At 39.8% G+C, this 12,479-nt stretch overlaps 1 protein-coding gene across 5 annotated transcripts in view; it reads right to left on the reverse strand.

Moving 5' to 3' along the window:
• Positions 1 to 12,479, reverse strand: part of LOC109051389 (glutamate receptor-interacting protein 1-like) — a 248,011-nt gene that overhangs the window by 146,835 nt on the left and 88,697 nt on the right. The window contains exon 1 of one of the 5 annotated variants that reach the window (XM_042721935.1): positions 1,239 to 2,816. The exons of 1 other annotated variant lie outside the window; for it this stretch is intronic. In XM_042721935.1, the coding sequence (XP_042577869.1) occupies positions 1,239 to 1,371 (133 nt within the window). In that variant the 5' untranslated portion in view covers positions 1,372 to 2,816. Of the gene's footprint in view, positions 1 to 1,238; positions 2,817 to 12,479 lie in introns of those variants that run through there. 3 more of the 5 variants (XM_042721938.1, XM_042721937.1, XM_042721941.1) reach the window with 3 other exon arrangements.

The following is a 12,479-nucleotide window of genomic DNA, read 5'->3' on the forward strand; positions in this document are numbered from 1 at the left end:
GGTAATGCTTTGTCTGACTTACATGCCTCCACTGATTCAGCACTGTAGAAATTCCTGACATACAAAAACTGAAGCTACACTTAAATAATTAAACTACACTTTAACACATTTTTTACCATGCTGAAGATTTTTATTCACTTTGTTTTCGTTTTGTTCACTTTAGACAAAACCTGACCCACACACACTGAAAATTTTTAAGCTACATTAGCATACTTTTGAAGCTTAAACATTATCGATATTTTGAATCCCATCTTCCTTCATTCAAAACTTTCATACAAAGTGCATAAAAAATTCTCAATTCTCTAAATGCACAATAATGCAAAAGACAATATAGCAACAAAGCATTGCTAACACCTGCATTCACCCACTTTTAGACTGTCCATCTCTCACCAGGAGAGCCATGGAATGAGGATTACAGGACTCCTGATCCGCTTCCCTGTCATTACCTATTCTGCCCTGGGGGCATCTTGTGAACGGGAACCTGCAAACTTCAAAACAGGTAGGGGAGAGCCAAGAGAGCACAATGCTAATTATCATTCTGTATACAGGGAAACTCTGAGACAACATGAAACAAAGGGTGGCATAATGCTGGAAGAACAACACCAGAATGTACGTAGTGTGCGTGGATGGTATGCTTCATAATAAACAAAGGTAAAGCAAAGGTTGAGAAAGATGCTAGTCAGTGCTTGCGTTTTTGAAACCTAGCACTACAGCTACCTGAGACCGCTATGCTGTTAAAAACGATGCCCTGTTTCACACACATATACACATGCAGGCACACACTCGAACTTCTCACCTGCGATTAAAGGGCAGTGTGCTATCCAAACACACCAAGTAGCACTCAAAGAGAAGCAGCTCAGCAGGGTACACCAGTATGGCCATAAATGTCCACTCTAGTGCGCATTTAATGGCCAATGCAGCATTAAACACACTCTAAATCAATAGAAACAAATGGTGACAGACTGAGGCCATCCATCAGACAAGGGTAGTGGGGCGAATACACACCCACTCCCTTATAAACACACTCGCACTGACAATGAACCTCAACTGCCATATGCTGAAGTACCTCTAGGAGTTTATGGTCTGCAGGCAAACCATCCATTCATCCCTCAAACATGAGTTGCTCATGATGTCCACCCTAGGCTAGTGATTTATGCAATAGTAAAACAATGACTGATACTCGAGATCTAAACCCCCCTTTTTCCCTCCCTTCCCAGCCAGCTTGCGGGAGCACTTACGGTGTAGATGCTCAGAGGCATAGTAATAGACATCCTCGTAACCCTCATGGTAATCCTCTTCCGGACGGTACTTCTTGCCCTTGCGTCTCCTGGACCTCCGGATCTGCTTGACAAAGCCAAGGAAGCGCTCCATGCCTGCCCACCGTGTGCAGTCCCACTGATACAGGCACAGACCTCCGCACTCAGCCAGCGTGTGTGTGAAGGTGTGCGTTCTGTTTCACAAAGAGCACGGCTCCGAAAGATCTCAGAGAGAGAAAGAGAAAGAGCGAGACAGAGGCGGAGAGAGAGAGAAGGAGGGGTGCAGGGGGAAGCAGCAGATCGCAGTCAGCTGGAAAGGATGGGTCAAATATCAGACTTCTCCAGTGTACCTGTCTCCTTTAAGAAACCCGTATGTAGAAGGGTCCTCAGCTGAATGGGTCTTTGTGCATGCTTGCATGCACGAGTAGGTAAGGAAGAGTGTGCACAGGCTAAGAACAAGAGAGAGAGAGTGCAAGGGCGGGGGGAAAACACACAGGGAAGTGAGAAAGACACAAAGTTCAAAGGAACTAGCAGCAAGGCGAGGAATCCTTGGGCTATGACTGTCTCTTTTCAGAGTGGGAATGGGGCGGGGATTTAGTCTGCCTTTAATATAAGCATGATTGTTTATCTGTGTAAGAATAAACAAAGCAACGCTGCATCAGTGGGGTGTGGATGGAAACCCTAGAGGGGCTCTCCTGAAATTTCATTGCGATAATTCCACAAGACAGAAGGGGCACTGTGGTCATGTATAGCTGGCGTGGCACTGACAAAAAGCTGAGAGGATACAACCCTCTCTAATTCACCGCCAACACCACCCTAGCCAACCAGTGCTGCCTGGATCAGCAGCTAATAGCATTAATGGGGCTAGAGGACTTGTTAATTGAACAGTTGGCCACAATGACACCCAAGCGCGTGTCAGTAACTCATTCATTCAGTGATGGTGTGTGCCACGTTACCCCAGGGCGATAACAGAACTCCCGAGAGACTCCCAATGCCATTGTGTGGATGCCATTCTACTCCCTTGACACTGGGAAAAATTGTCATTGTGTGTTCCAACATATCTATACTTTTCTTCCCAGTAGTGAAGATGGACAATCTCATCAAAAACACCCTCTGATTCTTCACCCTATGGAATCACCCCGTTTATCTCATTATGATTGGACGGCTGAGCTAGATCACTGTGGTCTAAACTCACTCACTCACTTGTCATACGTGAGTGTCTTTTTCTATGGTGTTGAGCCTGTTCTTTGTGCAACGCAGCAGGGGGGCTTTCTTTGTCTGAGGTTTGTCTCATGAAAAGCACGTAGTAGGAGGTTAAATCCCACCCCTCTGGATTATTCCTTTTTTTGATGTTGTGATTTTCATTTAGCAGTTGTGGCCATGTTTTCACACGTTAAGGATTACATATGCATTATTTGGTTTATCCCTGTGGTTCTGGTAGGAGGGAGAGAAAGGAGAAAAGGAGGTTCAGATTGGAGCATTCATCTAGCGGCAAACATGTGGTCTTGACATAAATAATAATAATAATAATTCATTACATTTATATAGCACTTTTCTTGGCACTCAAAGCACTTTACATTGTGAGGGGGAGTCTTCTCATCCACCACCAGTGTGCAGCATCCAACTGGATGATGCGACGGCAGCCATAGTGTGTCAGAACGCCCACCACACACCAGCTTATTGGTGGAGAGGAGACAAAGTGATGAAGCCAATCAGTAGATATGGGTGACCACTTAGCTTCATTGGGTGACCAGTCTTGGGCTACAGGATGATATAGCTGTGGAAATATGGGTATCATTACTACTACTATGCTTCTTTATTATATTAACAGCCCATTTGCAGCTGTACTACAGCTTGGTGCATGATTCTTAAAAATCCTCAAACACTGACAAAACAGTCTATTTTTTAGAAGACGCTGTCAACAATTAGAATAAAGTGCATACAGAAAGGATCTAAAGTTCCTATCAAATAGGACACTGCCTCTCTGATTGTCTAATGATGAGCAAACACATGCTTTCTCTTCAGGGAATGGTGCATCCTGGGAATTCACAGCTCCCACAATTTGAAGACCCAGACTTGTTTATATCCAATCTGTCTGCCACCTGAGGCAATCAATGCACATTCAACAGATTCATTATTGTTTCAGGAAATACAAAATCCTATCTAGCTAGCGGGTGGGGCTTTAATTAGCTATGTGGTCGCCATACCTGTAATTAGACATCCTGCGTCCTCAGCAGAAGACTGAGTTTGGATTCAAGGCAGCTGCTTTTTGCAAAACTGCAGAACAGAGGTAGTATTCTCTAGCAGGGGCATATGAATCAGCATGAGGAGAGTTCCTTTACAAAATAATTCTCTGCTTTTTTGGAGATGTGAAATTCACAATGCAGTAACTATTATTATTCATGATGTAAGCGCATTGTAATTAAGACCATAACTAGGAGATGGTATACTTAGGACTAATTCACAATATTTCATAATGTTCCATCTGGTACTTTGGAGTAAGAGCTGTAATGTGAAGCGTCAAGGAGTAATAATGTTGTGATGGTTTGTGCTTGTATGTTATGAGGATTGTGGCAGTGTTCCAGGTGTGAGCCTCTCCTGAGATTGTTTTCAGATAAACCACTGCAGTAAAAGCCAGCTTTAAACACTGAGCCTGTGCCAAGCTCTTAGCGTCTCTGCACCTATTCAGAGCTGAGCATTTGCTGCAGTTACTCTTTCTCCTGTCCAGCTCACAAAGCCAATGTATAACTTTGTGTCTTATTTCTTCTTTGGTTCAATTTAATTTGTATGGTAAATGCTGCAGTAGGAGCAGAGCTGCAATGGGAGTCATTTTTAATGACTGTATGATGACTTCCCTTAAAGGAACAGTTCACCCACAAATAAAAATTTAATTTTTTTTTACTCATGCTCATGTCATGTTCAAAAGTTTTGTTTTTGTTGGAGTCTTCGGAACACAAAGCAAGATGACTATTTTAACAATATCCTCATACCTTTCTGGGCCTTGAATGTGGTAGTTGTGTTGCTGTCTATGCAGAGTCAGAAAGCTCTTGGATTTCATCAAAAATATCTTAATTTGTGTGTTGAAGGCAAATGAAGGTCTTACAGGTTTGTAACGACATGAGGGTGAGTAATTACTGACAGAATTTTTAGGAGAACTAACCCTTTAAAATCTTTTCAAAGAATTGGTTGATTAATTTTAAAAATGGTCTGAATGAACTTAAATTTTGGTCGGTTTCTCATAAAGCTTTTGAATGGCCCTTGAACACATCACTTTTATGGTGTTGTTAAGGACAAAGTCCTCATTCAGTTATGTCAGACAAAAAATGGAGAGGCCAGTGCAATCCTATTATGTGAGGGAGGATAAGTGATGGCAGTATTTTTACTGTTAAGACTGAACTACTTCAGCAGTGAAAGCAGACTGAAAGCAGACTTAAAGTGTGTGTGTGTATGAGCAATCCAGACAGAACTTCTCAAAATCCTTACTTGTGCATCCATTTGAGCGTGAACTGCCTGAGGCTTTTTCTGGAACCAGGGCTGTGCCAGTTTGTTGCAATATGGTAGCTCCTCTTAGGAAGCAAGTCCATTGCCTGGGTAGAAAAAAAAGGCTGTCCAGACACTACATCTGCTATGAGCAAATACTTCAGACGATTGAAACAGGCTCTCAGTAGAGACAGGAGAATGCTGACAGGTTAAACGGTTGTGTTTCCACAGTTATTTGAACTCAGGCATTGAGAAGTGATCCAGGATTGCTGAGTCAAGTGCTTCACACCTTCACAAACAAACCAACCCACACAAACGTAAATTCAGTCTTCTTGAATGTTCCACCCTCTTTCCCAGTGCCTACACTCTCCCCCTCACGGTTGAATGAAGCTCTCCCTTTACTAATTTATCACATCTGCAAGGTCTACATTTGTTCTGCCCGTAGCAAGTTCCACAAAGTAGGTCTATTTTCATTCCTTCTGCTCTAGACTCTTCCTCATTCAAGATGGCAGTTCTGCTTGGAGTGAAAAAAACGACACTGGACCTGATGACTGGCACTTGGTAGGTTGCAGGTTCCAGGTTCTGTCCTCACAAGGAGGATCACCTTTGCCATGAGCAAGGTATTTAACTCCAAGTTGCTTCAGGGGAGAGTTGTTATAGCAAAAAGCTAATTGTGCAGTTTAATGGCGACATTTAGGGGTGCCAAATTCAACTAAATGGAGCTCATGGCATTTGAAAGCCTTATCTTGCCTACTTGTCAATCTTCCATTATGACAGGCCTGATGCACTGTTATTACAAGAAGAGCACCATTTTAGAGTGCAGGTCTGAGCATGGATCAGCTAATGGAAGGGTTTAAAGGTCAGGCCTAAATGCTGTCTTCAAGATGTGAAACATTCCAAGACCTCAATTGACGTTGTCATTACCTTAGTACTTAATCCTCACGTCAGTTCCTTTCCGAGCCTCACATCAACATGAGATTAGGGAGAACCTCACAATGGTTGATTCTTTCAGGTCAAAATGATTGGGAGACCCAGAGGCGATTTGCCATTAAAAACGTATCAAGCTCACCAAATATCTCTGATTGAAGGGAGCTATCGCAGACCTGTTCATGAACATTGATAAGAAGAAAACAGTGTCAGAAGGACACAAATAGAAAGAGTGAAAGCAAGAAAATAGGATGAAAGTATGCATCTTTAAGCATAGCACTGGTGTCAGAAGAGGGCAGAAGAAGAAAGAAAGATCGAAGGATTTACTCAAAGGATTACTTCACACCCATCCTCTGATTCATTTCACACACAGATGGTTAATGTTAGCCAAAGCCTTATGGGCTGACACTGGCCTTCATTCAACCTTAAAAAGCAATGGGCAGAACAAACCTGTGACCTTCCCACCCTCTAGTGGGAGTTCTCTAGCACTTTAGGAGCAGAGGCAGAAAAATATTCTTAAATCATTTAAATTCAACTGTGGGTCTCCCCTTTTCATGCATGGAAGGTTAAATAGACAATCAAGGTAATTATGTGTTAGATTAACAGAGCACCAAAAGGCCAATAAAGTAATATATGATTAACAAATGACCTATGCATGGGAAATAACAATTGTAGATAACTAATTTTTGTGATTTACTTTTGAAACATGACATCAAACAGTTTACATGAAATATTCCCAAATAAATCAATATCTAATAAAAATCCAAATTAAACCCTGTCAATAGTTTGTGAATCGAATCAGAAAATCAATGACAATAAAAGGAGTCACGCTGCCTGGAGAGACTGAGTGAGCCAAATATATCCAGTAAACAGCGTTGGATGCATTTCAAAGTGGGAATCCTTTTATTGATAGCAGTCATATGAGAGGCATTCATTGCAGAAACTCATTTTAAAGATGTATGTGGAAAAGAAGCTGAGAGGGAGCACGCAGATGGTGACGACTCTGAATAAAACATGAGGGGAGAGTGACACAGACTGCTAAAAATCACATTTGGATCAGAGCACAGATTCAACATGTCACAAACAGCATTTCCAAAAGCAAAGACGTCAAGTGAAAGTGTCCAAATCCTGCTTGGGACATCTCGACTGACCCAGGCTGACCTTGGGACGCCAGTTTTGTCCCCTGAAGCAGTCAACCTTTTCAACTGCCATCAAACAACTGCCAGTGTTGTCCTATAACTGTGAGCGTGTGTACTTCTACAACACATCCTGTAGGCACTCACATTCCCTAGGCACCCCCTATGTGTCATTCCTGACAGAGGGAGAAATCTTCCGACAGGCTTGACAGACATGTCCATATTATTAATGTACGTGACATGACTTCAAATGGATTCTGTTGTTTTCCTCAAGCCTGTCAATGACAACACACAATTCAGCTTTGTATTTGGCACCTTCAAAGGCTAAAAAAAAAAGGAAGCCATTCCTATGGGATGCATTTTTTTGGAATAGTCTACCTAGAAGGGTATTTTTAGAAATTGACCTAAGATAGCTTCTTATCCCTGCCTTTAAGGCATAAAAGGTGTACAAGCAGTCAGATTTGTTGCAAATGTCTTAATAAATAAACTTGTCAATACAAATCAATTTAAAAAATAGAGCAATTGAGTAAAAAATTGTGTGAATAGCCCCTCACACAACAACAAAAAAAATGAAGGTAACAAATGTTTGTGATCTGAGCATTATCATTTAAATTAACCAATTTTTGCAATGTCCTCTCGAGGAACCTTCTGTATGACAGATGATTCTGTATAATGCTGGATTGAATAAAAACGCTCTCCGTTGTTCATTAACTAACACCCTCTCTCGCAGCAGACGCAAAGTGCTCCACAACAGGAAGAGGCATCTGATTAACAGTGTTTTATTGTGCATGAAGCCTCCTCGAGCTCTCTGGGAAAGACTCCAATTGCCAAAAGTGCAAATTTGTTGACTGATAGTCAACAATTCCTCACAGTCATAGGTCATTCACACTGTCTCTGAATTGTCATCACAACCCATACGTAGATACATTTTTGTAGGCCATGTCTCAAATGAGATGTGTGACACACTCAGACAGTCTACATTTCTAAAAGGTTAATACGTTTGGAAATCACCAAAGGGACATTTTTTGGGGGTACTGTATTGCAAACAAATCAACAATGGCTAAAAGTGATAAGCCAATAATTATTTTCATGTTATGACCACCAACTTTAAAGGGATAGTTTACCCAAAAATGAAAATTCTGCCATTAATTGCTCATCTTCATGTCGTTCCAAACCCATAAGACATTCGTTCATCTTCAGAACAGAAATTAAGATATATTTGATGAAATCCTAGAGCTTTCTGACCCTGCATGGGCAGTAACAGAACCACGTTAAAGGCCCAGAAACGTAGTAAAGACATCATTAAAATAGACGCTTCTGTGTGATACTGTCATGAACGCGTCAAATTCTGACATGGAAGATAAGAAATTGTTGAATAAAGTTGTTGTTTTTGTTTTCTTTGCGAACAAAAAGTATTCTCGTAGCTTCATAAAATTAAGGTTGAAACACCGATGTCACATGGACTATTTTAACAATGTCCTTACTACCTTTCTGGGACTTGAACATGTCAGTTCCGTTGCTGTCTATGCAGGGTCAGAAAGCTCTCGGATATCATCAAAAATATCTTAATTTGTGTTCCAAAGATGAACTAAGGTCTTACGGGTTTGGAATGAAATGAGGGTGTGTAATTAATGACAGAATTTTCATTTTTGGGTGAACTAACCCTTTAAATAGTGGATAATAAAGTTTTACATAATTTCAATTCTAAAAATTTAAATTTCCAAATTTCAAAAAATGAGCATGCATAATTAAACATCCAATATCAACCAACTGAATAAAATAATTTTTATCCTAATAAAAACACGTCTTACTTTTGTTACTGGCATCTCTCGCCTGAATGGCTATGGAGGAGAACATAACAGTCTAGACACCGGCCTGCTTTTTTCAGACAACACTACTACTATAAAAGCATCACATGACTTATATATAAACCCAGCACAGACGGTAGTATCTCTCCCTTGGGATAGATGCTGTCATCTCAAAGACATTAAGTCTTCACGTGGCACACTGTTTTTGTATCTCAAGGAATGTCTTTGTGACGCGATGCCCTGTAGGCCACTAGTTTCATCTGCCGCAGTAAACACAATCATTCCTCTGTCTGAGGAGCATGCCATTGCCACAATCTGTCTTCCGCTGTTGCGCCAATATATCGATTCGACATAACCTGCCTAATGGAGTGTGATGCGGCTCAAGCGCCACTGGGGAGTAAGAAAAATTACAAGCACCTCAGATGTCTCTTGATTTTATTTTATGTTAAATTAAAACCACATAGCGATGCTACATTTCATCTGCTTTTTCCAACCACTAGATGTTCATTGTGAAGATATAAAACATGTGAAGATGTAAATGGGATGATTTGCCAGAATATAAAATTGACTCTGCTGCTGGCATCTGCTGCGGTGTGAAGAGGGAAAGATAACACCTCTGCTGCTGGTGGGTCTAAAAATATATGTTCACGATCATAATAGACCTCTTGATAGTTCATGTTATTGTACCACATACTTGTAGATGAATACACAGATAAGCAGGGGCCTAGAGAGTGACAAACCAGTGTGAAAATGTCATGAGATAAGTGTTTAAAACAGGTAAACAATCTGCAGCATACAACTTCTCATAGGAGAAATCCGTATTGCTTTGCTTTGTGGAAAACACAATTAAAAATGTCTCAGTCCATACAAAGAAAGCCAGTAGAGTCCAGTGATGTTTTGGACCCCATTGACTTTCATTGTCTGTGTGTGTTCTACAGAAGAAAGCAAACCATACTTGTTTGGAATGACATTTTTGGGTTTAATTAGCATGTCATGTCACAAAACAATTCTACAAACATCTTACTAAGTAAGAATCCTAGCCAAGGATTCTTGGACAGCAAAAAGATATTAAACAGTCATGCATTTCCTCTCCTTGCCTGTTTGAATTTGCTCATTACCTTATCTTTTAAATGATAGAGCTGTAGACGCTCATTGTTTTAAAAGCCCTAGGTGTTTATTAAAACAGCATTTGTTGGGTTTGAACATACTAGGACACTTGAAGAAAAAAATTCAGCCTATAATTAATTAAATTATAAACTAATTATGCTGAGGGGGGATTTTTAAGAATAAATTGCACCAATTGATTCATCTAATTCACAAAAGGAATGAGCAAAATTGGATAACAGCTCAAACAAACTCATGTTGAATGGAATTTTTAGTGGAAACAGAAAATGCAGACTACTGGTGTATTTCACTGAGACTGTTCAGCATCATAATATGTGTGTTGTTTGTATGAGTGAACCTGTATATGGTTCTGTACAATCTCAGCTTTAGAACAGCATGCCTTTCTTTACTTTTAACTTGGGATAGCAATCTCACTTCCAATACTATTCAAACAATCCTATTAACTGCAGCCAAGCAAAGCTGTTCTTACAATCAATTAAGGTGCAGGGAACTCATCCAAGACATCTTCCTAGATTTAGCATGCTGGTGGACGTCCCATAAATGTCATTTCCGTCTTTGAAATAGAACTGAGCAGATTTACAACCATTTCAGATCAGGTGCACTGACCGTGAAAAACGGCACGCATGATTGGCTTGGCAATCCTGTGGACACAACAGGAAAATATTTGACAAATGCACACACTCTCAGCAAGCTAAAAGTTGTGATATCAAATAGTATCAGTGTGTGTTTGCAAATTTGATTTGAATCCTTTTTAAGGCATGAAATGAACCAACTGATGTGAGGTGAACACTATGTCGTCCAGTCTGAAGAATTGCTATTTTACACCAAACTGTGATAGTGTTCCCAGGACAAGAGTATGTCTGAATTTTGCTGAACAGCCTATAATAAGCTATTTAATGACAGAATCAACTGTGACATCATCTGCAGTATGTGTGATGAATAACTCACTTTTTTTCCCCGAGCAATACGAGTAGAAAAGTTCAACAGCGATTTTGTAACCAAGACTGAATGTATGTTTCTATAACAGAAACTGACTTGCAAAAATAAACCCACCCTGTGAAAACCAGCCTCACAACAGATGATAAAAGTACATGTAGAATAAATACTTCTCACTTTATAAAACGGCAGCAACGACATTATAAAAGGACCCAGTCAATGAAACATCACAGGCCTTGTACTGGTGAGCACTATACTGAGATAACCTCGAAATCTTTGAGGACAAAATACAGAAACCCATTTCAGGTGACTTGCATCAGGCTGCATTAGAGAAACTTTATCACTGGCATCTTGACTGAAATACATATAACAGGGCAGGAGTCCCTGAGAATAAAAGTCAAAACTGTTTAGTGTACAAGCCTCCTCAACTTGGCAAAGAGGAAATACTGCATAGATCATTCACACTGCCAAATATTTAGGCCCCGTTCCCAATGGATCATATATTAGAGCTCATTATTGCTCACTTGTTTCCTTACTCAGCTGGCTCTGATTTTTAACACTTCAGAAACTCCCAGCTTTCAATATGCCAAAGTCAGCTGGACGCCGTGAGTCAGACAGCATCAATTTAACAGTTACAAATATGGAAGACAAAATCTTCTGAGATCACGAATAAATCACACAGTGGACAAAAAGAATATGAAATGCTGTGAAATCTATGAAAAGACTGTACAAACAACTGGTGGGCCTGGTGACACTGGTTGCCAATGTAAGTCTTGCTGATTAAGGTAGATAAGCAGCATTGATGGCATTTAGTATGAATAAAGCTTCAAGAAATCACCAGCAAGGTGCATTTGAGATAAAGCCTGTTGGAATCAGCCAAGCTGAAGAGTGATACACCAGCAAAGAAAGCAATTTGCTGCTTTTATAGTTCCAAGTACACTGATCAAATCAGGAGCTGCATATTACTGCAGCAGTATGCAATCATACCTCAGACACTCGAGTCTGGCCAATGCCTAGACTTTTGAGGGGCTTTAAATGAAATGGAGAGAAGAAAGAGATTGAAATATATGTGTTCCGTGGGATCTGAAAGAAAAATACACTTCGCAAAATAAGACAAATATCATAAAAGAACATCCCTTTAGACATAATACTCAGAGAGCTTTATAGAACACTGACTTAGCTTCAATAGACAGAAACAAAAAATAGCAAAGATGTCTGTGTGCCGCAGACAGGTTGCAACAACAATAGGTTGATACAGGTCAAAAGTCAAGGTGTAAATATGCATCTAGGGTAAAATATGCATGCTATTAAAGTATTCTGGGCTCCTTTTCTTTAAATTTTTACTCAATTGTTAATTCTGTCTATATATAACCTACTTTACCTATCTTTAAACCTACATTACCTACATTTTTCAGTGAATTATTATCATTTTTTATTACAAAAGATGTGAATAATAATCCTTTAAAAATTAAGAAAATTTAAACAACACTTTGAGCATTATAACTGCATGATATATATACTAATACATTTTAAACCATTGGTGTATAATATATTTTTTGTTTGTTTGAAGCAAAAATCTAAAAAATAAATAAATAAATAAACGCCATGGGGTATGTATATATATATCCCTCTCTAAATTTGAATATCTTACATAATTTATGATTTTGCTTAAATACATGCTTTAGGGCTGTTTACATATTTTTACTTGAAAACAACACAAACATAATGATTCTGAAAACTGTTTGTAGCAGTGTACCTCCGTCCTAGAAACCTCTCCTGCATCTTTCCATTTAAATCAATGCCCTGTCTCT

This window comes from Cyprinus carpio, chromosome B4 (genome assembly GCF_018340385.1).
Source record: "Cyprinus carpio isolate SPL01 chromosome B4, ASM1834038v1, whole genome shotgun sequence".
NCBI lineage: Eukaryota > Metazoa > Chordata > Actinopteri > Cypriniformes > Cyprinidae > Cyprinus > Cyprinus carpio.